At 38.1% G+C, this 26,785-nt stretch overlaps 1 protein-coding gene across 1 annotated transcript in view; it reads left to right on the top strand.

The window, feature by feature from the left end:
- Positions 1–26,785, top strand: part of CSMD3 (CUB and Sushi multiple domains 3) — a 1,169,988-nt gene that overhangs the window by 983,987 nt on the left and 159,216 nt on the right. Inside the window, exons 39-44 of the mRNA XM_074943928.1 lie at positions 2,916–3,034; positions 7,198–7,267; positions 7,772–7,888; positions 11,709–11,918; positions 14,169–14,357; positions 18,135–18,312. Of these exons, the coding sequence (XP_074800029.1) occupies positions 2,916–3,034; positions 7,198–7,267; positions 7,772–7,888; positions 11,709–11,918; positions 14,169–14,357; positions 18,135–18,312 (883 nt within the window). The remainder of the gene's footprint in view (positions 1–2,915; positions 3,035–7,197; positions 7,268–7,771; positions 7,889–11,708; positions 11,919–14,168; positions 14,358–18,134; positions 18,313–26,785) is intronic.

The raw sequence follows: 26,785 nt of genomic DNA on the forward strand, positions 1-26,785 counted from the left end.
TTTTAAACATGGAAGTTCTTTTTTATGATTACTAAACCAGTATAAAAATTATTTCAAGAGATTTGTATCCCAGAAGGAACTTTGCGGCTACACATCGGGTAGCAAGAAATATTTGAGTTTTGTGAAAAATGCCTATATTTGACCAGATGTAGTAGTAATAATAATAACAAATAATAAATAATTATTAATATTTTCTTTTATCCATTCATAAATATAACATCAGTGTTTCTAACAGTTGCAGTTCTACTAGTGATGTATTTAAATAGTTTGGAACCAGGAATCAATTCGTACAGATATGTAAATGGTTTTTTATCAGTAATTCTTATAAATGTTCTTCAGTGGACTGACAGTTTAATTCACAGGCTGTTTAACAGTATTTGTGTGTGTGTGTGTGTGTGAGAGAGAGTGTGTAAAAGAGAGAGAGATGGCGGGGTGTGTTAATATAGCTTATTGAAGCTTTTTAAAATAATAGAATAAGTATTTGACCAAACCTCATTGATGCACTGTAGTCTTCATGGGGTAGTGGGATATATATCAGAAGAAAACAGGTTGGATCATTTTTCCAGGATTCTAGGGAGGTGGTATATCCGTAAGTGTTATCATAAGTTTAGGTGTTATCGTACCTTATTTGACTGGGGAGCATTGTGTGACATGGAAAGATTTCCTGTGCCCCGGAATTAAAATTGGACTGACAAAATAATAGTAAAGGGTTGTACTGGAGGATGTTAGAGCAGGTGACCTAATAGTGGAGGTCTTCTAATCTCATGGAATAATCAGTAGTGGACCCGGTGAACTAATTTCTATAATTCTATACTTTCTATAATTTAGTAACAAAAACTCAAACCCAGATAATGAGAAGGATTATTTTTGCAGTTATGATGTATTATTATATCAGAACAATAAATAAAGTCGTGAAGTAAAAAGCCATTTCTTAAGTTTCATTACTATATATGTCTTTTTTTTTTAAGTCTAGTACAGATATCACACATTCTTAGATTTCACCAACCAAGTAACGAGTGTAAACTCTTCAGGCACCATAAGAGGTCATTTATCCTCAAGTAATTTATTGCCTAAGTTAACAGTGACCAGAAGTGGTTACCCTCAGTGATGTGTTTGAGGGCCTATGTTAATTATGTCCAGTTCCTGATGATCAGATGTCCACAACACAAAACAGACATCATGGTTGGTAGTCTCAGTAAAGAGAACAATGTCTTGAATAGGCATTTGAAGTGGTTTATCCAAGTTAGGTTTGAGGTATGTTTGTGCAGTGAGAAGCTTGCATTGCTGCTGTTTTATATTTTACCCGTTGCATGGATAACCAGTCTTCAGGCTCCAGCAGTATTAATCTAGTAATCTTTTTCTAGCAATATAAGTGCATTTAAAAAGTGATATACTACAGCTTACTTTTTTAGGATAAGAATTAGTGTGTCAATTATTTGTTAAAAAATCATCATCTTGGTTCCTAAATAGCAGGCATTTAAGTTGGATTTTTGTGTTTCTATTTTGGTGTTATCAATAAAACTAACTGATGCTGTTATAATATTAAGCTGATGACACTTCTTCGTGATATGCAGAATATGTCTCATAAAGGACCTAATTTATATGACATATTTTGTATACCACTAAGAACTTTATCAGCTTTTAATTTTCATATACTATATAAATGCACTTTTTTTAAAGGGTAAACTAAATTTTCTCTGAAAATTCCAGATGAAACACTTCCAGATGAAGCAATCAGTCACTTTAATATGTTTTCAGACATCCAAATGCCAATGATGCCAATATTTTGACAAGGAAATCCCACAAAATTCCCCCCTTAGCATGCATACCAGGAGCATATGTCTGTAGTCCCTGATGTAGCAAAGCACTTGATTGTATTCCTAACTTTAAGCCTGTTAGTAGCCAGTAGAATTACTCATGCTTAATTTTAAGAACATGCTTAACTACTTTGCTGGATTGATGCTATGAAGAAGGTCTGTGGAGGCCATTTCTTTTTCCCTCATGACAGTATAAAGATATATCAGTTCTTGCCAAACATACTTTCTATTACATGCCAACTTTGTGCCTACTTTCTAATCGCACAAAACCGAACACCCTTGCCCCGTCCCTTCTCCGAGGCCCCACCCCGCACACTCCATCCCCCCCTCCCTGTGTTGCTCGCTATCCCCCACCCTCACTCACTCGCTCATTTTCACCGGACTGGGGAGGGTCCCTTTTTGACTGGGTGTTCCAGTTGAAAACAGGACACCTGGCAACCCTAATTTACATCTATATTGGAAATATCTATACTGGTGTTCAGTGTATCTCCTTTTATTTGTCTCTTCTTTAAATAGTACCAGTCTTATCAGCCTCTCATAGAGAAGTTGTTGCAATCATTCTCAGTACCCATCTTAAAACACCCATCTATTTCTGCTATATCCTATTGTAGCATGAGAGTATTCACTACAGTGGTGCTGTATTATTTTCTGAAGTATTTGGATATAATGGGGAAAATGTTTAACATGAGATGATGGCTTCTGTTTAGTTAAGGTTTGCTTAAATATGACTTGTCATGAAAGTTTGCACGGTGAATAAAAATTACCGAACACTGAACTAGAGGAATGGGGCAAGAACCTGTATAGAAATGTCCTCCTCACTGTGGGTTTTTTTAACACCTCACATTTTGTGCAATCTGCTTCACTCCAAAAGACAGAGATTTTTGTTTTCAAAAGTATTTTGTATGAGCCACAAGAATAAGTCATTGCTGAAATTTGTATACATACAGGTTGGCAGAATTTTAACAGTGGGCTCCTGGAGGCACCTGAGAGCCACCTCACACTTGCCGATACGCAGCATCAGCCAATATGCAGATCATTTTATAATTGAAAACAGATGAAGTTTACATTCTAATTGCTAAACTTTTCAACTTTTCACAGCTATAGGTTTGGACTCTTGCCCTGAACCACAGACCCCTAGCAATGGAATTAAAATTGGAGATAGATACATGGTTGGAGATGTGGTCTCTTTCCACTGTGATCAGGGATATTCCCTTCAGGTAGGTCAATTTTACAGTTTCAAAATCTGTCTTTCACTTCAATATTTTTTTATGTCCAAGTTCTTCTATATCAACTCCACACTGAAAATGTCATCATAATAGAATAGATGATGGCTTTGCAGGGCTGATAAGTCTCTTTGTGTCAAATATAAGATCTACCACTATCCAACTGTCCTCCAAAAAGTGTTGATCTCTATTTTCTCTTCCTGTTATTATTATTTACTATTGATGCCCTTGGTGTGCATAAGTCTTAACAGATGTTGTATGTCTTGGTCTCAGCCCTGATAATCTGATAATCTAAGTTAAATAAATAAATTGATGAATAATAGCATTAGATCATGATGAGTAGGAGGAAAATGAAAAGAATTTGAAGAGGAGAAAAAAGAGTAAACAAACAATGGGAAGGTAATTCTGCCACTGGGAGATCATTTTTTTCCAGGAAAGCAGATTATACATATGGTTTTCTTTCAGATGTTTCCTGTTTGTTACTTTTTTTACTATTGTAACCCAAAGGAAAGTTTCAAAAATGGGTGTTTTTTTTTTTTTCAAAACAAGCTATTCCTTGGTACTAAATAAGATCGGTCTGGAGGCAATTTAGTGAGCATGAATTACAATTAGTCTTGTAAGGAATATCTTATGTATTTGAGTCTCCTCAGATGTGCATCCAATAGGAAACTGTCTGCCCACGTCAGAGGTTTAGATTTTTTTTCAGACTTCTTTCAGCTAAACCAGAGAACCAAATGCAAAACCTAGTACTGTGTGGATTTGTGTCACTCTTTGAAGGACTAAGGATCCAACTGATAGATTATTTTCCTCTAAAAACATATTATTTTTTCATCAGACTCTATAGTTAATAGTCTTTGTTTTATTTAGTGGCGTAGACATGATGCTCCCAGGATATTAGAGAGACAAGGAGGGTGAGATAATATCTTTTATTGGACCAATTTCTGTTAGTGTAAGCTACAAAGCTGGTCTCTGTCGCCATCAGAAGTTGGTCCAAAAAAACATTTTACCTCACCCATTGTGTCTTCATTTTATTTAACTCTTTCAGAGCATAAAAGAGAGAGAACACAACAGAATGTAAATTACTTATAGAAAATGTATTGTTAACTTTCTTAGCTAATGACATGCATCATGAAGCAAAAAGCTTTCTTGCTGTGATGTAATAACACATAAGTTATTAACTAGTTCTTGACACCTTATGAGCAAAAGTAAAGACTCATTTCTTTGCCTTTCCTTTCCTCAGTAACATCCGTCTAGCCTTCTGTGCTCCGCTACCACATAAAATGCACACAAAAAATTCTGTCATCAGACCCAGATTCTGTGCATTAGAGGGAAGGGTGTCAAACACAAATCATTCCAACTCCTGCTTCACACAATTCTGTTAGGACCCACATACTATGGTGATGGATGGATTATCAAAAGAACCTGAAATTTTGTAGATCCTACTGTAAAATAATGCAATGGATACTGTAAACTGAGAGATCATTATTAATAATAGTGTGTCTCTTGATCATACAAATGGCAGCAAAGCTTTTTCACCCTGTCACATCAACCACATTTTATTTATTCTTCACTTCAAGCCAAACCTAGTCCCAAGCACGAGTGCTGAATCCGAACACTTTATTGGGGATCTCTGTACAGGAAAAGGAGTCAAGAATTCTTCTTCACAAGGTTGTTAAGCTTAAAAGAACACTTCCAGCACCTACCGTGCAAGGAGTCTCCCTTGGGCTGGGGACAGAGGATGGATATAACTCTTTGGCTACAATTACACTTGGAGCTGGGTGATGTGATTCACAGCTCATGTAGACATACATGGTTTACTCTCTGGCTTTGGTTATGTAAGTGGTTGCTGTGGAGTTCCTTGCTCCCTCTGCTTAGCAACAGGAGGTAGCATGAGTGACAACAATGGAAAGTATGTACGCTCAGGATGACAGAACTTTTGCAACAGGAATGTTTGTTTTCCCTCCTTGCCTTTATATTCCTTACTCATCCTCACTCAGTTCTGCAAACTGCTATTTGGATTTGGGACTTCTGTCCTCATCCTTCCTCATACTCCCCCCTAAGCCATGGGACCATCTTAGTGCCAGCAGGAGAGTGAGTTTGTGTGTGGGGGGGGTGAGAAAACCTGGATTTGTGCTGGAAATGGCCCACCTTGATTATCATGCACATTGTAGGGAGAGTGGTCACTTTGGATGAGCTATTACCAGCAGGAGAGTGAGTTTGTGTGTGTATGGGGGTGGGGGAGTGAGAAAACCTGTATTTGTGCTGGAAATGGCCCACCTTGATTTTCATGCAGGTTGTAAGGAGAGTGGTCACTTTGGATAGGCTATTACCAGCAGGAGAGTGAGTTTGTGTGTGTGGTTTTTGGAGGGGGGTGAGGGGGTGAGAGAACCTGGATTTCTGCAGGAAATGGCCCACCTTGATTATCATACACATTGTGAAGAGAGTGGTCACTTTGGATGGGCTATTACCAGCAAGAGAGTGAGTTTGTCTGTGGGGGGGCGGAGGGTGAGAAAACCTGGATTTGTGCTGGAAATGGCCCAACTTGCTGATCACTTTAGATAAGCTATTACCAGCAGGAGAGTGGGGTGGGAGGAGGTATTGTTTCATGGTGTCTGTGTATATAATGTCTTCTGCAATTTCCACAGTATGCATCCGATGAAGTGAGCTGTAGCTCACGAAAGCTCATGCTCAAATAAATTGGTTAGTCTCTAAGGTGCCACGAGTACTCCTTTTCTTTTTGTGAATACAGACTAACACGGCTGTTACTCTGAAACCATCTTAGTGCTGTGACTTCCCTACCTTTCAAGATTAGCTGATGGGGCCTCTGCCGCTCCTAATGCTTTTCTTGCAGCTTTGACTGTGACCTTCTGGAGGTCTCAGTTTATTCCTCATGTTGCCTAGAAAAGGAAGGCATCATGAGGATGATTGTAGGAGGCTGCCATTAAGGAGCAACCCAACAATTATTTCTGTGTATTTTCACCTTTGTTTTATTTCATACAAAAATACTGGAGTGTGAACAGATGAGTCACACTGAACATGTGAAAAAAAAATGTAATAATTAACAGCATAGACCGTGCAAACACACACACACACAAAATCCCATTGGACTCTTTTGCCATCACCTACAGTTTGATATTGTCACTTCGGTTTTGTGTCAACCCTGAGCTGATAGCATGCAGTAAGACAGAAATGCTTTTTTTCTCTGCTAGGAGAGAAGGTAAGTGGGCTGCAGACTAATTAATAAATTGCCTTAAATTACTGATTGTGGGCTTTACAAATATTCAGTTCCTACAGATACTGTAGGCTTTGAACTGCAATACAGCTTTAAGAATAAAAGCAGCTCATTTCAAATCAAGGTTGCACAAATAGTTCTAACAAGAACATCTTGAAATATACACTCTATAATTTTCCAACAGAGGCCAGATGCATTATAGTTCTTTTAACTTTCTGTTTGATACCCCATCCCAGACATTCATGATTACATGAGAGATGCTGAGCCACATAGTGGCTGTCTCTGGGTGTGTCTTGGAACCATCTTGATTTGGATTGTCTTGATATACCAAAGGAGCCATTTTGGAACATTTATGGCACATATTTTGTTGTAAAAGAGCACTGCTTCTTATAGAGGACACTACTGAAACTCTAATGTTTTAATTTCTGGACACTTAAACCGACTTGTTTTTCTGTCAAGAGTGGCTTAATCCTTTAGAGTACATTTTTCTTGACCTAAATGTAAATATCTTTGCCAAATCTGCTAAAGCATTAGTATTGTAATATACTAATAATTGAACAATACTGAATTGCTTTAGTTGGGTTTAGATCTTGATTTTTTAAACTTTACAGTGTGATTCAGCTCATCAAAATGTTATGGCTAGTAACACAGAATTCAAGCTTATATTCTTAGTACCAGCAATAAAATTACAAACCATGGAACCATTTTGTTAAAGGGGTGGGTAGTCACACAAGTAAGGATTACATGGTCCGGTAAAGTACAAACTACAAAAGTAAAAATAGAGTTAAACATTTTATAAGCTCTTCCTTTTTATTTATATTGATGTTGTCAATGAGTATCACTGCATGTTATTGTTATGACTATAAAGAAGTAGTGTACTGTATTTGGAAAATGCGTTAATATATGTCTTGTCTTGTCATTGTAGGGACATTCACATATTACCTGTATGCCTGGACCAGTGAGAAGATGGAATTACCCTATTCCAATATGTTTAGGTATGTTCATTGTATGTAAAATTTGCTTCTTCAGTTTGCCAGACTGAAAATTATGCAAGACCTGGAGATAAAGCATTCTCAGTCAAGGGTGATTATAGAATACACATCCAAAGGAGATCAGATCAATCTGTAGTCTATCAGCGTGTACTGCAAAACTGTCCTCTTTGGCAAAGCTTTCCCACAATAGTCAAATATATGGAAGAAAGGAGGAAATATGTCACAAGTAGAACCTCCTCTATGAGGGAAGGGAGAAGAGCAGAAGACTTATCAAGTTTTCCAGGGACCTCTTTATGCAGAGCTAATGTATCTTTTAGATACTACACTGGTGAGTTCTATAGAAAACTGTAAGAAAGAAAGAAAGAAAGAAAGAAAGAAAGAAAGAAAGAAAGAAAGAAAGAAAGAAAGAAAGAAAGAAAGAAAGAAAGTGTGATTAAAATTGAAAAGATTCTCAATAGTATGCCTTGATTGTAACTACGGCCTACAAGTATCTCCCTCATTTTGCAGCACAATGTGGTGGTGCTATGTCTGACTTCAGTGGAGTGATTCTTAGCCCTGGGTTTCCTGGAAACTATCCCAGCAGTTTAGATTGCACATGGACAATAAAACTGCCTGTTGGGTTTGGTATGTATCCTTTCAAGAATTATCTTGTGTCTTGTGTTTATGGCTTTAAAATACTTAGCAATTTTTAAAATATTTTATATATTTATATTGTTCCACAGATTTCTGCCAGTGGATTTAAAATACATTTTAAAGATTAGCGGTGTCATACAACTGAGAATCAGGTTATAAAGGGCTTGTGCATAAAGAAAACAATGGTAAAATTCACACAACTACTGTTACTTGCTTGTATCTGCTATTAAATATAAAACTAGTTTACTATTTTTAAAGTTTACCCCATCCTTATAGTCATTTTATATTTATAGTATGTATGTTATTTCTGCACTTATCTTCAGTGTTGCAAAACCCACTCACTGTGACACATATGCCATCTATGTTGGTGGCCAGCACCTTTAACTTCTAAGAGTGGATCTGAAAAAATTGGGGTTAGATGGATTCCAATTAATTATCTGGTAAATTATACACTTCTGGTCAGAGAAGGGAATTCTCCTCCCTTCCCTGCCAGACTGATAAGTAGCAGGGCAGGAATTTTTCTCCACATCCAAGCACTAGTAAAAGCACAACCTCTGTTCAGTTATCATTTAAATAGAAGATCTTGGCAACAGACTTTATGGTGTAATAGACTTTATCAAAATGTCCCATGGAATTCAATAGGGATGAAGCTAATAGCGTTCTATGGAAAATAAATATGTCTTTAGAACTTATTGTTAAACACCAAATACATTTACCCATGAAGTGTCATTGGGCCAGAGAGAGACTGCCCTGATGGCCTATCCATTCTTATACTCACTTGGGAAATTGGAGACCCAGCTTCAAGTTCCTTGTCCAATGAATATTTATTTATACAAAAGGTGAGAAAAAATTCCACTCCAGAATAGCCGTGGCATTCACATGGGATGCATGAGCAAGGCAGAGTACGGAGTTGAACCAAGGTCTCCTACATTCAAGGTGTCTGCCCTCACCACCTGTCTATTTTGGTTTCTTGCTCCCAAAATTTATTTATTTGTTTTTTTTTAATTCCATAAGTGCTCAGTTTTGTCCTAAATGGGAAAATGGGAAAAGTTTTGAAATCTTGAAATGTTTTGTGGGACATGAAAACTATTTCCCACACAGTTCTATATATTCGAGAATATTAAACTCATCATAATTCTTCCTGAACAAAACACATCTTTGGGGTCTGGGCACACATTATATTCTGCTACATGATAGATGTATCCAAATAAAATAATCTGAGAACAATTTTTTTCCAGAAAATACCAGAAAACAGTGCCTGTCAGCTGCATTGTCTATTGTTGTCCTTTTGCTGTGATTTCATATTAATAAGTTAAGAGCCAGTTCACCTTTAAAAATATACTTGGTATGTTTATACAAATGATTTCTAATTAATATGTTTACAGATTACTCACACAGAAACACACACACACAAAAGAACATCATTAAGATTGTAAAGTCAAGCACTCAAAAGTTAGGAAATTCCAGAATTAAGGATGCCACTTGTGCATTATGCGTAGGCATTATGATTCTGTCTTTAAATTAAATGTCCACATACAATTTTTTTCTACAATGCTCCTGCCATTCAATAGGACTTAAGCACCTGACTAAGTACTTTTCGAATAAGGGTACATTCCTGAGTTGGGATTTTTGGTTACAGGCTTTTTTAACTTTCAGATCATCTTTATCTTCACCACTGTTTGTGTGAGAAAGTACTAAAAACAAAGGGCACTTAATTTACAGTTATTTTCAATTATTAATTAAATATGAATATCCAATCATGGCTAATTTGCAATTGATTTAAATGGATTTTTCATTTGATATTTTTGCTATTCTTTCTGAGATTTTTCCCTGATTATATATATAAAAAATGTTTGTTGTGCCATTGTATGCCTAATTCAGGAGAGACTAATAAACTTATGGATCAGTTAATGGAGGATATCCAAAGCAGAAAAATATGAAGACATTAATGAGACAAACAAGCACAACATTGAGTCAAAATGGAAGGATGATAGAATTTCAATGAAAGTGGACAAGTAGGGAAGATGGGAATGGTTTTTAAAAGGTCTGGAAGGAGAAGGCAAAAAGTTTGAACTTGATATAGTGGAAGAGAGCACCAGTGGAGTAATTAAAAGAGAGAAGGGCCATTGTGACTTGAGTGACAGGCAACAAAGATGATTTGAGAGCTGCCATTTGCATGGAGTGGAAGGGTGAGCATGGAATGTGAGAGTCAAGGAGGCTAGAGGGGAGGAAATGGCACTTATCAGGCAACCATCCATGATTATGAGGCATTTGAAGTTATAGGTCTGTGAACTGAAATAAATTACCGACTCTAAAAATGTTACAGAACAAGAAAGGGGCAAGATTGGGACACAAGCTGGTTGCATGATGTGAGAGAAAGAGAGTTTATGAGCCTGAATGACTGGATGGAAGGTGGTTTTGCCAACAGAAACAGAGAATAGGGGAAATGGATGTTATTTTAGAGAGGAAAAACAGCAGGTTTAGTTTTAGTCATGTTAACCTAAACTTGGAAGGATGGCAGAATCAAAGAAGGAGAGAACAAATTTATAATGGAAGAAGTCTGTATGTTGTTATGAGATTTTCTCCAAAGCAAACAGAGCATAGGTACAGAGGCAGAAGTAATTGTACTTAAATCATGTACTAAACTTGTTCCTATACAATATAAATGTTACATATCTCAGAAAACTATTCACAAAGCTTGCATTGTATCCGGAAAGAAATCTCTAGAGGTTGCAGTGACAAATACTATTTAAATGTTAAGATTTAGATAGTTACAAAATTATTAATGATTATTCAATAATTATATTGACATTATATGTCTTAATTGAACATTATATGAAATCATGATGATTGTCTTTGCCACCAAAGGGACTCAATCATCTTTGTAATGAAAGCACTGCATTATCATTGTACAGTGGCATTAAATAACTTCAGACAAAACAAAAATGCTGTTTTATTTTACCTTATTCAAAACAACATAAAAAGGGAAAATGTTTAATGGGTCCAGTATCCTGTATTTTGGTTGAGCAGTTCCTCTTTCTGCTGTCCCCTAATAATTGTAACAAATCATCTGGAGGGGACAGATAATCTGCAACTCATCTCGTAAATTCTTTTGTTGTTCCTCATTGAATCAAAGATGCAGAAATGTCTCATTATTTATAAGAGCATCCTTCAGCACAGTGTGTGGGGAATTAAGTATAAGAACTGCATTTCTAATTCCTAGTGTGAAGTGCAGAAAAATGTATTCCATAATGTTAGAGTACACCCTCTTTTGAAAGACTGAAATAAATTATGTATATGGTATTTATTGATTAGTACATAGTGCCCCCTTTAAAAAAATCAAAGCACGCTGAAGTATATTATTTAGAGATCACTTTATCTACCATTGAAATGCATATTTTTCTTGGATGGAACACAACTGAAATGAAAGGTACAATTGAGGTTATTAGACTGTAATTACCAAAAGTGGAATTTGGCAAAGATATTAGGAATAAAACCCTTAGTTTTGCAAAACATGCCATGGGATCTTTAATTACCTCAAAGGTCCAGGCTTTGGTTTGTATGTCTTTGGACAGACAGCACTTTCAACCTCAGTATTCTTTCTCTTGCTGGGGCATTAGGTTTAGTAATTACTGTACGAAGAGGAAAGACTGTTTTGTACTGAGTAACCAACATGACATCCTGCAGTATAATTGTAATTGTTTAATACCACTAATACGTGAATTTCTAATGTTCATCTGTATATAATTTGCATAACTGATCTTTATTCATTGGATACCAAATGCTTTTGTTTGCCCATATTGTTTTTCAGGTGTGCATTTGCAATTCGTAAATTTCTCAACTGAGACAATACATGATTACTTAGAAGTAAGAAGTGGATCTACAGAAACTAGTACTGTTATTGGGAGACTTAGTGGTCCTCAGTTACCAGCTTCTCTGTTTAGTACAACTCATGAAACCAGCTTATATTTTCACAGTGACTACTCACAGAACAAACAAGGCTTTCATATTATATACCAAGGTGAGTGATTTGATACACTTATGTGTGAACAAGCTGGTTGTTAAGGCTATTTTTTCATTGTTAGAAAATAAATATGAAGGCTTATTCTGGAAAAGATTTATGCATGTTTCAAAAACAAAGTGTTATGCACAATTTAATAAATGTGGCACTGTGGTGGGATGCAGAGGCTACTTAACAATTTAGAGCAAATAATCATTTGGGGGAAAAAATGAAGATGAGTACTATATCCATTTAAAGTGCAGTGGGAATGTATAAAGACAAATAATTGCCTGTGTTGGAAGTGGACAGTACATTGTAGATCATATTCCTACTCCTTTGGAAATAAGGTGTAGGAAATTTAACAATACAGTGGGCCTTAATACCATTGTCTGGCTATGCCAGAAGAATGACAGGAGACACTGGATGTTGTTTAATTAGTCCATAACTTTATTCCTAAATGTCAGGGGGTATATGGCGGGTAAAAGTGCGGGATGCAGGTAATTCTATAATCATTTACATCTATGGGGGCGGGGGAGACTGCTGACAGCCCTCCCCCTTTACCCATTTTGGTCCTCAGCCAGCCCATTGCTGGGACCCAGTCATCCCCCCATCGAATGAGGGTTGAGGGGAGTGAGAAAAGAATGTCATTCTGGGACATTGGTTTGATATAGACGAAGAGGGAACAATGCCATGCAGTGAATCACCAGATCCACTTTCTGCAGCAGCCTGTGATTTCTTTGGAAAATTCCTGCACAAGTGCTAAGCAGGCCAGCCCTGTAGAGCTTGTGAAGACTGATAAAAACAAAGTTGTTGGTGACATAGCCACATTCTGAAGGAATTGGATCAGCACTCTTGTTCAAAGAAAAGGCTGACATATTTTAAAACAAAAACCATTTTCATGGTATGGCTTATATGAGATGCATCATCTAGCCACCCTCTGAGTTGGAAAAGATCCAGACTAAACTGAATACCCCATGTTATTATAGAAACCACCCTGCAGTAAAGCTTCTTAGAAAATGTTAGAATGACCAGAATCACGCTCCAAAACCCAAATCTTGAAGTCTCTTCTAACATGTTCCTAACTCCATGTTTAGGCAAATTCTAGTTGGCTTCTTTGGGAATCTAGATTTAGTGCCATATGAACAAAATAATATACTGTTTGCCAAGGAGGCGTTTGAGATCTATGCACCACAAAAGTGTGATACAATGCTATATAAGTGTAGATTATTATTATTTATTAATTAATCAGAGCTACATCTATTAAATATATTTTGGAAGAGACACTGCATGTGTGATGAAGGGTCCTGAAAAATTGTTCTTAATGCTTTCAACATTTTCGAGAGATATTGATACTAACCTATGTATATAGGGGTCCAATCAATGGTCTCCAAATTGGGGTCTCCAAATTGTCCAGATTCGGTGGAACACCTCTGTCCTCAACAATTCCACGATACAAGGCAGAGGAAGTCTGGGTATTTCATGACTTGAAAAAGGCCATCTGAAATTGTGAAATAGGTTTATACTCTTTACACTTTCACCAGTAAATCTGTGATGTCGAAACACAGTGTTGGGACCTTTTATACTTTTAGATTTGCTAGGAAAAAACAGCGTAGAGATGAAGATAAGTAGCCTTAATGTCAACTGTTCTCTTTCAGCATATGTAATGCATTGGGCTGAAGTTAGTAATCATCGACAGAACCAGGAGTGGCCTGACTTTGCATAGGTTCATGGGAATAGGGCATAAGGAGCATATTCTGTCACTCTCTTCTCCTTCTGAACAGGAGCTGGACAAAACTGCAGTTCTTGTGCTTTCCAAAGTGCAAGAATATCTCCCATTAGTGCATAGGTAGGGGCAATACACTCCAAAATATGTAGAGCCATGGTATACTGTTGCTTTTTTGCACATACCAGCAAAAGGGAGAGGTCAGTGAACACCTCAAGGCATGTAGCAGTGACTGCTTCCTGTGTGAATGAACGAGCTCCTGATGGTGTTGCATGGTTACTTCCTACCGCCCTGGCCGGGGTATAGTGCCACAATTCTCCCCCATGCAGATCAGATGGTCTTTGATTATTACTGTGTCATAAAGTGACTAAATGACTGCAAGGCTTTATATTCTTCTTCCTTTGGTGAAATATGAGAGAAGAGCAAGGAGTTTCCTTTTGTCACCCAAAATGTAATTTAGTATTTTAATACTAAAGCATTAAAATACAGATCAGAACTGATATTACATTTTAGAACTATTTTTAAAAAAATATTATTATTTATTTCAGCTTATCAGTTGCAAAGCTGTCCTGACCCCCGGCCATTCCGTAATGGTTTTGTGATTGGAAATGACTTTACTGTAGGACAAACAATTTCATTTGAGTGTTTTCCTGGGTACACCTTAATTGGAAATTCAGCACTGACTTGTCTACATGGAGTCAGTCGTAATTGGAACCATCCTCTCCCCAGGTGTGAAGGTATGTATTGTGTAAAGATATGCCATCCCATATTCCCCTTCCCTTTACTTCATCAAATCAGACCTCTCTTACTGTTTAATAATTTGTTGTCTGTCCACAGGCTGTACTGAAAAGCCTTACTTTACTTATTACTACTGCCACAGACAGCTCCTTAAGATTTCTCTTTCAGCTCAGTTGGTAGAGTCCTGTGTTTTTTTAGACAGAAAGCAGTCTGAGAGAAGAGCTGGTTGGAATTGGGCTGTTTTGTCAAAACCAAAACATTTCATGGAGATTTATCAGTTTACACAACATTTTGTTGGAAAAAGTCCATAACTAGGTGGCTAGATTACTGGGATGGGATTTGTAAAACCTAGGGTTAAGTCCCTGCTCTGCTTGATTTGGAATGAAAAACTCTGCTCTGAATAAGGCTAATCAGGGATTTGAACCTGAGTCAGACACACACATGGTTTTGTTATCTTTCTGCAACAGAAAAATAAATAAATTTAGAAACCTTAAAAGTTGTTGCAAAACAGAATTTTCCTCCTTTGGTTGGCTCTGTTTGCAGGTTTATTTTGCCGTGCCACTTAAATTGTTTGGAATTTGAGGATGTAGAGCTAGGAGGATATCCATGTTAGCTTTACTTGTGGGCTCACATATGAAGTGAGCAGCTGCAAAGGATTTTGATTTGAGGGAGCTTTTCCTGCATTTGAGCCCCGAAGGAAATAGAATGGCTATGCTGCTTACAGAAGGTATTTCTGCATCTATTTCTATGGTGAAAAAAGTTTCCTGAGGAGACCAGGTAAAAGGACACCAGACCGACTGTGTCAGCTAGGTTTCTGTGATGCAGATCAGGTTGGGTGACTAGTTGGCTATAAGATAATGAGGAAAAAAAAACTTATTGACCACAGATTGTGTTGTTGAAGTCCTGGTGTTTGTCTGTTTTGGTCCCATGTGAGCTAGCTGTTTGCCGAGTGGATGTAGCTGTTTAGTGATCTTCTTTACAGGCAGAGTCTGGCATTTCCTGTAATCGTTAGGAAGGGACGCAGATGGGTGGTCAACCTAATTGGCAGTGGTTATGATCTAATGTACTAGATAACGAGGGAATGGCAAGATGGCTCAACTTGCAGAGGAATTGCATCTGTTCATTTTTTGTGCAAGCATCTGAAGTAATATCTTTATTAAGTAAATGTGTTAATATTTTGCTATGTCGTGATTGCTTTTTTAAAGATAATTAGGTATCTTCTACCTGCATTTGTTGTTATTTCAGATTAAAGTTCTCCAAAGCATGAAAATCAAGTTGGTATTTTTTGTTTTGTTTTTCTTGTATGCTTAACTGAGGAGGAGAATACTTTTTAAATTTTTTTTAACAATATTTAATGTAATATATTTGTTTTAACATACTATAAATGTATGTGTTAGGGGGCTTATTTCTTCACCCACTTACTTCCCTGATCCTTCTCGCATGAACAGAGAGCAACAATACCCGAAGTCCAAAGGTGCAAACAATTCGATGTTTATTGGGGTGAACTTCCAGCAAGCATGATTCCAGTTTCCTTCCTTAGTGTCCCCCTTCCTAGCTCTGACACCACAGAGGCTTACCTGTGTCCCTGTTCCCATTTTCCCCTTTAGGTAAACATGATTCCAATTTCCCCACCCCCATTCCCTGTTCCCATTTCCCACCCACACACCCACCCACTTCCTGATTGACTGCAGACTATATAGTAAAACTTGAGTTCTGCTTAGCTATACCTTAACCAATCATTTTACTGAAATTTAACTAACCAATCCTAACATATTGTAACATGATTATTTAACCAATTATATCCCACCACCTTAATTAGTTTACACCCAGCAAAATTAATTATACAGCAGACAGAAACAATCACAGAACCACACAGAGATTATACAGACAAACAATAGCAAAGTGGGACTATAATGACAAAACAATACAGAAGTGAGGATTTCACATCCCAGCTATTTATAAGTGAGTTCTTGCCAGACAGGATGCTATCAAACTAAGTTTCCTTTTACATCTTTTGGCACTTCCCTTTCTCTGGAGGCGATAGGCATTATCAGGACAGGATTGTATTCCTAACAGCCCAATAGCACCTTATTTCAGTGTGACTAGGTTGGAATGTGAGGATGTGACCTGTCGCTTCCCAGCTTATGGCTGCCTCTGCTGCTTAGCCAAAGGCCTTAGCTTAAGCACAGGGCCTCAGACTGTCACAGTAAGAGAAGGACTTTACACCGGGAGACAGTGATTTTGATTCTTTCTTTTATACCTCTATAACTGGCCAAGTGATAAGAATACACCCAAATTCTTAGAGTATAGGCCTTTACAGACAGGCCTGAATATCTATATCCTAACAATATGACTTATCAAATAATGCCTGCTTCCTTGAGTCAAACGACCTGAATCAGATCTCAATATACAGATTTTTTTAATAATTTTTGCTTCCATACCAAAAGAGGAGAAAAAATAATTCACTGTCATTTCTTTGAGATTCTGATTTTCTAAGATATTTGATTCTGATAAAGCCCTAATAAATTCCAGTTGTTGGTCTTCATCCTAGCATAGTTAAGAAATTGTCCCAAATCATTTGCTTGTCTCTGTGGACATATTAAATATAAAAGCAGCAGAAATGCAATGTGTGGCTTGCTTGGCTGTGGAGAACATAGACATAGATCTCCGTATAGCCCTGCATGCCAAGTAGAATGCTGAAAGTCTCCATACTGCACCACTAAGGATGATGTGGGCATATACAGGGCATAGCAATTAAACTCATACACATAGCAATCACCTTAAGACAATCGTGTTACACTCCTCCATAACCTGTCACAGCTGGTCACATTGAGTTTCAAGGCCCTTAAGCATGTTTTGGGGCTACTGATTCTTTGCCTCAGCCCTAGTATTCTTCAGGAAATTTACTTTGAATAAAGCATATTTATGTGGGCTTTTCTCTGTTTCCCAGGATTTGGCCTGATTGTTACTTGTTACTTCTTTGGATTCTATGCCCTAATCCCTCAATGTTGTCTATAGAGAAATAGGAAAAATTAGAGAGAAAAAGTATGAGGGGAAAATCATGAGTTCAGCAGTCTGCCTTAGACATTATTATGTAATGCATATATATAACTAAAAACTTTAGAGCCATAAATGCACTGGATGGAGGGTTGAAGGGGCACACTTCTTCAGGAAACTGTAGGAAGAATTCTTGCTTACTTGGCCAGAACCACTTTCCTTCTTGTTCTGCATTGCATACTTTCTCTCCCTCCACACTCACACTAAGCCAGTTCCATCTATCCATCATCACCCCCAATGCATTTTGCGTAGCTACACCCCGAGGACACTATGCAGGAGCAATTCCTGCACTCCCAACGTAACTGTCCCTGGCCTCTACACAGGGCCACAAAGAAGAAAGTCATTGCACTGTTTTCCTCATCTTGTGCATCCACACGTGGTCAGGTAGAATTCAGCCTATTATCTAAAAATGGATTTGGGAGCCAGTCTTCAAGCCTTCTCTTAGTCAGAACTACCATGTTCTTTTTATTTATTTTTTTTCTGGGAGATTCAACTGAGTAAGGACTTCAGGATTGGGCCTCTTGCTGTTTGTAAAAGCTCAATAGCTTTTTCGTTTCACATATACAGCTGACCTACTATAGTTTTCCATAACACAGTTCAACTATGCACATGTTCAATGTATTCACAAATAAGGATTTCACACCATCTAGAAAGAATGCAAAAGTTATTGAGTGCTCCTGCAGTGAAAATACATGTGTTTGTGTGTGTTTGTTTTTAAGCTCTCTGTGGAGGAAATATAACTGCAATGAATGGCACCATATATTCTCCTGGATACCCTGATGAGTACCCAAACTTTCAGGACTGCTTTTGGCTTGTCCGAGTACCACCTGGTAATGGAATCTACATCAATTTTACTGTTCTTCAAACAGAGCCAATATATGATTTCATAACTGTATGGTAAGTAGGCACAATTACTGATTTATTCTACTATATGTGAGAGTGTAACGAGTCAGAAATTAAAAGTAACATTTTGGTTATGTGTCATGATTTCTGCTTAATGTCTGATTCTATTTACTGACAATGATGGATTTGAAAGACTAGACCAATGATAAAATGGGCATATTATATTTTCTTTCATGAAGTACCTAAATAGGGATAAAATAAACTTGATGAATGAAGGCAATCCTGTTCCCATTGAAGTCAATGTCAAAACTTCTACTGGCATCAGTGGTATAGGATCAGTAGTTTGATATTTTACTTGTTTGGAGAGTTTAGTCAAGTTATAAAGCAGTACATGTAAAGAGGACTCTCACTGAATATTGACTTCACCCATTAGAGCACAAGGTGAATGAGGTAATATCTTTTATTGGACCAACTTCTGCTGATGTGAGAGACAAGCTTTCAAACTTAAACAGAGTTCTTCATAAGACCTGGGAAATGTACTCAGAGTGTCACAGGTAAATAAAAGATGGAACAGATTGTTAAGCATAAGAAGTTAACATGTGTGTCCAGGAACCATTCAAGGTGAAGTGACCAGTTAACACCTCTCCAGTCACAGAGGAGAAAGAAGAAGAAAAAAGCTAGGGATGGACAAGTTAGTGGGTTATAGATTGTTGTAATAAGCCACCAATCCAGTTTCTCTATTCAGTCCATGATTTTCACTGTCTAGCAAAGTTCTGAATTTAACTTCTCAGGCTCATCTATGGACATTGTTGTGCAGATTTCCTTTGAGAAAGAGGAGTGGTAGATCGGATATAGAGCGATTGCTTTTTGAAAAGTGTTCACCCACAAGTGAAATGATGGTTTTGTTTGTATGAGTTCATTTGAGAGCATAGTGATTGTCCCATTTTTTTTTTCCAAATAGCTGTGACTGGAGCATTTAATGGTGTGTGGTTGGGAATGTTGATCATCATAGCAGTGGAGATATGTCTGCAGGTTTTGCATCTATTATGGCAGGGACTGGTGCTGCATATTGTTGGTATGTCCTGGTCTATGGGGAGCTTGTTTCTGACTATGAGCTGGCAAGGTTGAGGGATTCTTTGAATACCAAAATAGGGGATTCAGGAAAGATTCCTTTCAGTATGGGTTACAAGTGTGGGTTGAAATTGTTTAATGGTTGTCCATGTGGGTTCCAGTGTGGGGTGGTAGGTGACAACTAGAGGTGTGCAGTCAGAGGGGGGTTCATTTCTTTGTTGAAGCAGATTCTTTCAGAGGACTTGGGTGGCCCATTCCGAGATGCAGTCTGCTTCTTTGTTGGAGTTGGCTTGTTTGGTGAATTAAGGTGTATATCCTGGACTTTCTCCTCAAAGCATATTCTGTGATATCAGAGTGCCTGGCTATAGATAACAGATTTCTTATTGTGTTTGGGGTGATTACTGTATCTGTGAAGATATGTGTGGTGATCCGTGGGTTTCTTGTGTATAGTTGTCTGCAGGGTTCTATTGCTGAAGCTGATTGTGATGTCCGGGAAACTGATGCTGGTGTGGGAGTGTTCTAGAGAAAATTTAATGGAAGGATAATTGTTGCTGAAGTTGTGATGGAAATCTAAGAGAGAGTTTAGGTTGTCTGTCCAGAGGATGAAAATATCATTGATGTATCTCTGGTATATCATTGTTTTTGTTATGCATTTACCCAGAAATTCTTCCTCAAGGTGGCTCATGAAGATGGTGGCATATTGAGGAGCCATCTATTTACCCATGGCTTTTCCCAAGATTTGTTGTTGAATGTAAAATGAGTATGGATGATGATGAAATAGATGAGATTGGCAGTGTATTTGGGGTGGATCTCAGAGTGTTGTCCATTGTCTTGTAGATATTTGAGACAGGCACTAATACTGTCATTGTGAAGGATGTTGGTGTACATCCCATGTCATGAGAATAAAAATATTCTCCTAAATTTATGCGAGCAATCTCCTGATCAAGAAAAGGATATTGAGTGCACAGTGCTGACAAAGATCAAAGAGGTAACTCTGTTTAATAAAAGTGTAATAACTGGCAAGTTCAACTATGCACATATGAACTGTTCCAATTTCATATCAGGAAAAGATTTAGAGAACCAATTTCTTAGCATTTTACATGGTTGCTTTGTGGAATCATCAGTTCTAGAGCATATAAAAAAGAGACTATATTCTTGATATAGTAGTAAGTAAAATATAGGAGTTGGACACACAAGTTGGGTGAGGTAATATCTTTTATTGGTCTAGCTTTAGTTATTGAGAGAAACAAGTTTTGAGCTACACAGAACTCTTCTTTGAGTCTGGGAAAGATACTAAGAATGTCACAGCTAAAGACAAGATTGAACAAATAGTTTAGCATATGTAGTTAGTACATAGGGACCACTCAAGTACCTTTTCCATACCTGTTGAAGAGCTCTGTGTAGCTCGAAAGCTTGACTGTCTCACCAAAAAAGTTGGTCTAAAAAAAGATATTACCTTACCCACCTTGTCTCTCTAATATCCTGGGACCGACACAGCTCCAAAAACACTGCACACAACATAGGATTTGGGTCAACAGGTCAACTATAGCTGAGCCTCTTAGTTAAAACAGAACTGAACCTAGGGTGCGCTCAGTGAGACAGATACTCAAAGACACTTGCCACAGAGTGCCATAGGAGGAAACATAAATAATCATGTGGGCACAGGCACCGTTGTATGCCTTAGACACTTCTATGGTGATTGATTGGTCTAAAGCTTGCTTACGTGTATTTCAATTAAAATGCTCTGCAGCGTGAGATACTTAAATTATGGATTCTGTAGAACAGTTAACGGGATTATCTGGACTAATTCATTACTATGATATCTCCATCCATTGTTGGTTTGCCAGTTCTGTTACACCAAGATATATATCTTGGATAAATGTAAATGGAAATTTGGGGGACATTTTAATCATAGCCATTCATATACAATAATCTCCCATATACCTGTCCATTACTATTCCTGTTCATTCTCATGTGAGGTCCTAATCATTTCCCATCTTGACGACTGCAAACTCTTTCTTCCTGGTAGCCCAGACTTTCATTTTGCTGCTTCCTTCATTCTTTCCAACATGCCACCAAAACCATTGTCTCCCCTGCCTGCTGCTCTTAGCATGTTCTGGTGCTCTTGAAATTCCTTTACTTTCTCCCAGTCACCTTCTCCATCAAATTTATGGTGCTTGTCCCGGGCTTCACAGCCCTCAATAACTTTAATTCTGCTTGTCTTTACTTTCTTGTCTCCTCTCGCTCATCCCTCACACATTTAACTCTGCCCAAACTGCATAATTACCAACCTCGTCTAGTCTTCCTCTCACTGTCCCCTACGTGCCTCCTGCCATGTGACCTCATGTACCTGCAGTTTCCTCCATGACCTAGTTCACCCTGCCTCCTCCTCATTGTCTCTCCTTAAATTTATTTCCAAACAGCCTCCCAAGGCCCCCAAAAGCAATAATAAAAGTAAACCTCAGTGCTCATTACATTGTTATGATTATACTCCCCATTGCTTTCCTTTCACTCCATTTTTATGTTGTCTTGAAATTGTTAAGTCTTTAGGGCAGGGACCATGTAACTAAACTATCTAGCATACAGTATTTGTTGTTATATAAATAAATAATTACACTAAAGTGATGTAATTAAAAAAAATCTGACATTGTGAAGAATGTGCTGCTTAAAGCTGGTCAGAAAAACTCTGAGTGAACAGTTTTCTTTTGGAAAATTCAGTTCCCATCAAAATTTAAATTCTTCACAAAATCATGTCAGTTTTACTAAAAAATTGTTCTGAGAAAAATGGAAGGCAAAAAATCCAACAATGTTGAAATGTCTTGTTTTGACATTTTCAGAACAAAATGTTTTGTGGGGAATTTTGAATTTTTTGGATTTTATTCTGATATGGAATGAAGCCAGAATTTGAAATTTCAAAATTCTCCACAATATGGAATTTCTGTCTTCCACACAGCTCTAGTGCCAGTTGATATGAATCTTGACATGAATTTACTACTGAGCCAGGTAGCTCATCAAGGACTGGGGAGGTAATGGTTTCAATTTGTCACTAGCCTATGCAGAGTTTTAAGAGTATCAAATATAGTATCAAATCAAGTATAAAATAATGTTATTGATAAATCCAAGATAAAGAAATAGTCATATCATGAAAAGACTGAGTTCAATAGCTTGGAGTGGTGAAGGTCTGGTAATAGAATTGGAATATGAAATAGAGTTAAAATATGATATAGTCTCCTGAGGTCAGTTATGGGAGATTCATCACTAAAGATATTCAAAGTCAGGCTGAACAAAGCACAAACGAATACTCATTAGGAACTATCTTGCACATTTCAGAGGGTGGACTGGATGTCCTGCCAGGTTTTTCCCATTTCTAATATTTATTATTCAACCCAACCAATAAATTTCAGGTTTCTACGAGCCTGCCTATTTCCAGATGAATTGCTTGGCTAGTCATGAAACAAAGATGCACAAAACAAAGATCCATAATTTCAACAATGCAGAAAAAACAAGACATTTTGAAATAAATAGTTACATGATGCAGACCATGAACTGCTCTAAAGTAGCTATTATTTAAACATTGGAACAGAGAACAATAATTTCTATTAAGCACCCCTTTTTGTTTAAGAATCCTGAAGGAAATATTATAAGAAAAACATGTGAAATTGTTCATATGCCATAATTAATTATGTATCTTTATCTTTAAACACCTTCTTTTCAGTGAGGACCTTGTAACCCAACATTAAAACTGCAGCAAAAACAAGAAAATTCCTTAAAAACTAGGAAGTTGTTTACATTAATGATTAAATGAGCCAATTTAAATGCCCTATATTTTTATGCCCATACTTAGGTTTAGGTACAAATGATAACTTTGACATCAAATTGTGCCCACAAATTCAATCGTTAGATGTTGAAATGTTGTCATCTGAAGCTTCTTTAAAAAATTGGCCCTCAGAATAATAAATGTCAGTAACATTTACATGTATAGTAGTTCAGATACAGTTTTAGGGTGAAATTCTGATCCCATTTATGTCAATAGGAGTTTTGCCTTTGACTGCATTGAGGCTAGGATTTCACCTTAAATTTTTATATACACTAAATATGATACATTATTCAATTCATCCAGAAATGGCTGAATCAGGCCAAATCAGGCCAAATTAACTTGTTTTCCTTCTTTAATTAGGTAATTGGTTTGGTGGATTGGGGGAATCCCGGGGACATAATATACCTGTTCTTTAGGAAGGCTTTTGACATAGTTCCACATGTCATTCTCATAAGTAAGCTGGAGAAATTCAGGCTCAGCGGAACTAACATTAAAAAAAAAAGTAACTATTAATGGAATGATGTCTGACTGGAAGGAGGTCTCTAATGGTGTTCCACAAGCATCTGTTTTGGGTCCGGTTTTATTTAATACCTTTATTAATGACCTGGATGTGGGAATAGAGAGCATACTGATCAAATGTGCAGATGACTCAAAGCTAGAAGGTTTTGCAAACACTTTGGAAGATAGCTAAAATCAAAAAGGCTGACAAAGGAGGTGCTGTCGTCATCGTGAATAGGTCGGAATATGAACAAGAGGCTGCTAGGCAGCTCTCCAACACCACTTTCTACAAGCCATTACCCTCTGATCCCACTGAGGGTTATCAAAAGAAACTACACCATCTGCTCAAGAAACTCCCTGAAAAAGCACAAGAACAAATCCGCACACCCCTAGAACTCCGACCAGGGGTATTCTATCTGCTACCCAAGATCCATAAACCTGGAAATTCTGGACGCCCCATCATCTCAGGCATTGGCACCCTGACAGCAGGATTGTCTGGCTATGTAGACTCCCTCCTCAGGTCCTATGCTACCAGCACTCCCAGCTATCTTCGAGACACCACTGACTTCCTGAGGAAACTACAATCCATCGGTGATCTTCCTGTAAACACCATCCTAGCCACGATGGATGTAGAAGCCCTCTACACCAACATTCCACACAAAGATGGACTACAAGCCGTCAGGAACAGTATCCCCGATAATGTCACGGCAAACCTGGTGGCTGAACTTTGTGACTTTGTCCTCACCCATAACTATTTCACATTTGGGGACAATGTATACCTTCAAATCAGCGGCACTGCTACGGGTACCCGCGTGGCCCCACAGTATGCCAACATTTTTATGGCTGATTTAGAACAACGCTTCCTCAGCTCTCGTCCCCTAACGCCCCTACTCTACTTGCGCTACATTGATGACATCTTCATCATCTGGACCCTTGGAAAAGAAGCCCTTGAGGAATTCCACCATGATTTCAACAATTTCCATCCCACCATCAACCTCAGCCTGGACCAGTCCACACAGGAGAGCCACTTCCTGTACACTACGGTGCTAATAAGCGATGGTCACATAAACACCACCCTATACCAGAAACCTACTGACCGCTATGCTTACCTACATGCCTCCAGCTTTCATCCACACCACACGATCCATTGTCTACAGCCAAGCTCTACGATACAACCGCATTTGCTCCAACCCCTCAGACAGAGACAAACACCTACAAGATCTCTATCAAGCATTCTTACAACTACAGTACCCACCTGCTGAAGTGAAGAAACAGATTGACAGAGCCAGAAGAGTACCCAGAAGTTACCTACTACAGGACAGGCCCAATAAAAGAAAATAACAGAACGCCACTAGCCATCACCTTCAGCCCCCAACTAAAATCTCTCCAACGCATCATCAAGGATCTACAACCTATCCTGAAGGACGACCCATCACTCTCACAGTTCTTGGGAGACAGGATTACAGACAGCCCCCCAACCTGAAGCAAATACTCACCAGCAACCACACAACAAGAACACTAACCCAGGAACCTATCCTTGCAACAAAGCCCATTGCCAACTGTGTCAACATATCTATTCAGGGAACACCATCATAGGGCCTAATCACATCAGCTATGCTCTCAGAGGCTCGTTCACCTGCGCATCTACCAATGTGATATGTGCCAGCAATGCCCCTCTGCCATGTACATTGGCCAAACTGGACAGTCTCTACGCAAAAGAATAAATGGACACAAATCAGATGTCAAGAATTATAACATTCAAAAACCAGTCGGAGAACACTTCAGTCTCTTTGGTCACTCGATTACAGACCTTAAAGTGGCAATTCTTTAGCAAAAAAATCTTCAAAAACAGACTCCAAGGACAGACTGCTGAATTGGAATTAATTTGCAAACTGGATACAATTAACTTAGGCTTGAATAAAGACTGGGAGTGGATGTGTCATTACACAAAGTAAAACTATTTCCCCTTGTTTATTTCCCCTCCTACTGTTCTTGTAAAGTGCTGGAAATGGCCCACCTTGATTATCACTACAAAAGGTTCCCTCCCCCACCCCACCCCCGCTCTCCTGCTGGTAATAGCTCACCTTTCCTGATCACTCTTGTTACAGTCTGTACGGTAACACCCATTGTTTCATGTTCTCTGTGTACATAAAATCTCCTGACTATATTTTCCACTGTATGCATCCGATGAAGTGAGCTGTAGCTCACGAAAGCTTATGCTCTAATAAAATTTTTAGTCTCTAAGGTGCCACAAGTACTCCTTTTCTTTTTACTAAAATTCAAAGAGATGTTGTGAAATTGGAGAATTGGACTATAAATAACAAAATGAAATTCAACAAAGACAAATGTAAGGTGCTTCGCTTTGGGGAAAAAAATCAAATGCATAAATACAGAATCAGGGAGATAACTGGCTTCGCAGCAGCATGGCTGAGAAGGATCTGGGAGTTGAGGTGGATCACAAAGTCAACATGAGTCAAGATGCTGTTGCAAAAAAGGTAAATAGAATTTTGGGTTATATTAACAAAGTCAAGGGAGATGAAAGTACCACTCTACTCCGTGCTGGTTAGGCTTCAGCTGATGTACTGCATCCAATTTTGGTCACCAATGCATAGAAAGGATGTAGAGAAACTGGAAAGGATCCAGAGGTGAGCAGCAAAGATGATCAAAGGGATGAGATGCAAATCATATAAGCAAAGGCTGAAGGATGTTTAGTATGTTTAGTTTGGAAAGAGGAGACTAAGGGCGACAGGATAGCAGGCTTTTAATACTTGAAAGGCTGCCATAAAAAAGATGGAGAAAAGTTCTGTCTTGCCACAGAGGGCAGAGGAAGAGGCAATGGCTTCAAACTATAGCACGGCAGATTTAGATTAAATCTCAGGAAAAACTTCCTAACGGTAAGAACAGTCAGACAATGGAACAGACTGCCTAGAGAAGTTGTGGAAGCTCCTTCACTGGAGGTTTTCAAAAGGAGACTGGATAGCCATCTGTCTTGGATGGTTTGGATACATCCTAGCAGAGGATTAGGCTCAATGGGCCTTGTGGTCCCTTCTAACCCTATAGTTCTATGAGTCTATGAATCAACAGAAAATGTGTGGTTCCTCTTCTGTAATACTGCTAGAAATTGATGGGAGGCAACAGCAG

The sequence above is a fragment of the Natator depressus genome, chromosome 2 (assembly GCF_965152275.1).
Source record: "Natator depressus isolate rNatDep1 chromosome 2, rNatDep2.hap1, whole genome shotgun sequence".
In the NCBI taxonomy this organism is placed as follows: domain Eukaryota; kingdom Metazoa; phylum Chordata; order Testudines; family Cheloniidae; genus Natator; species Natator depressus.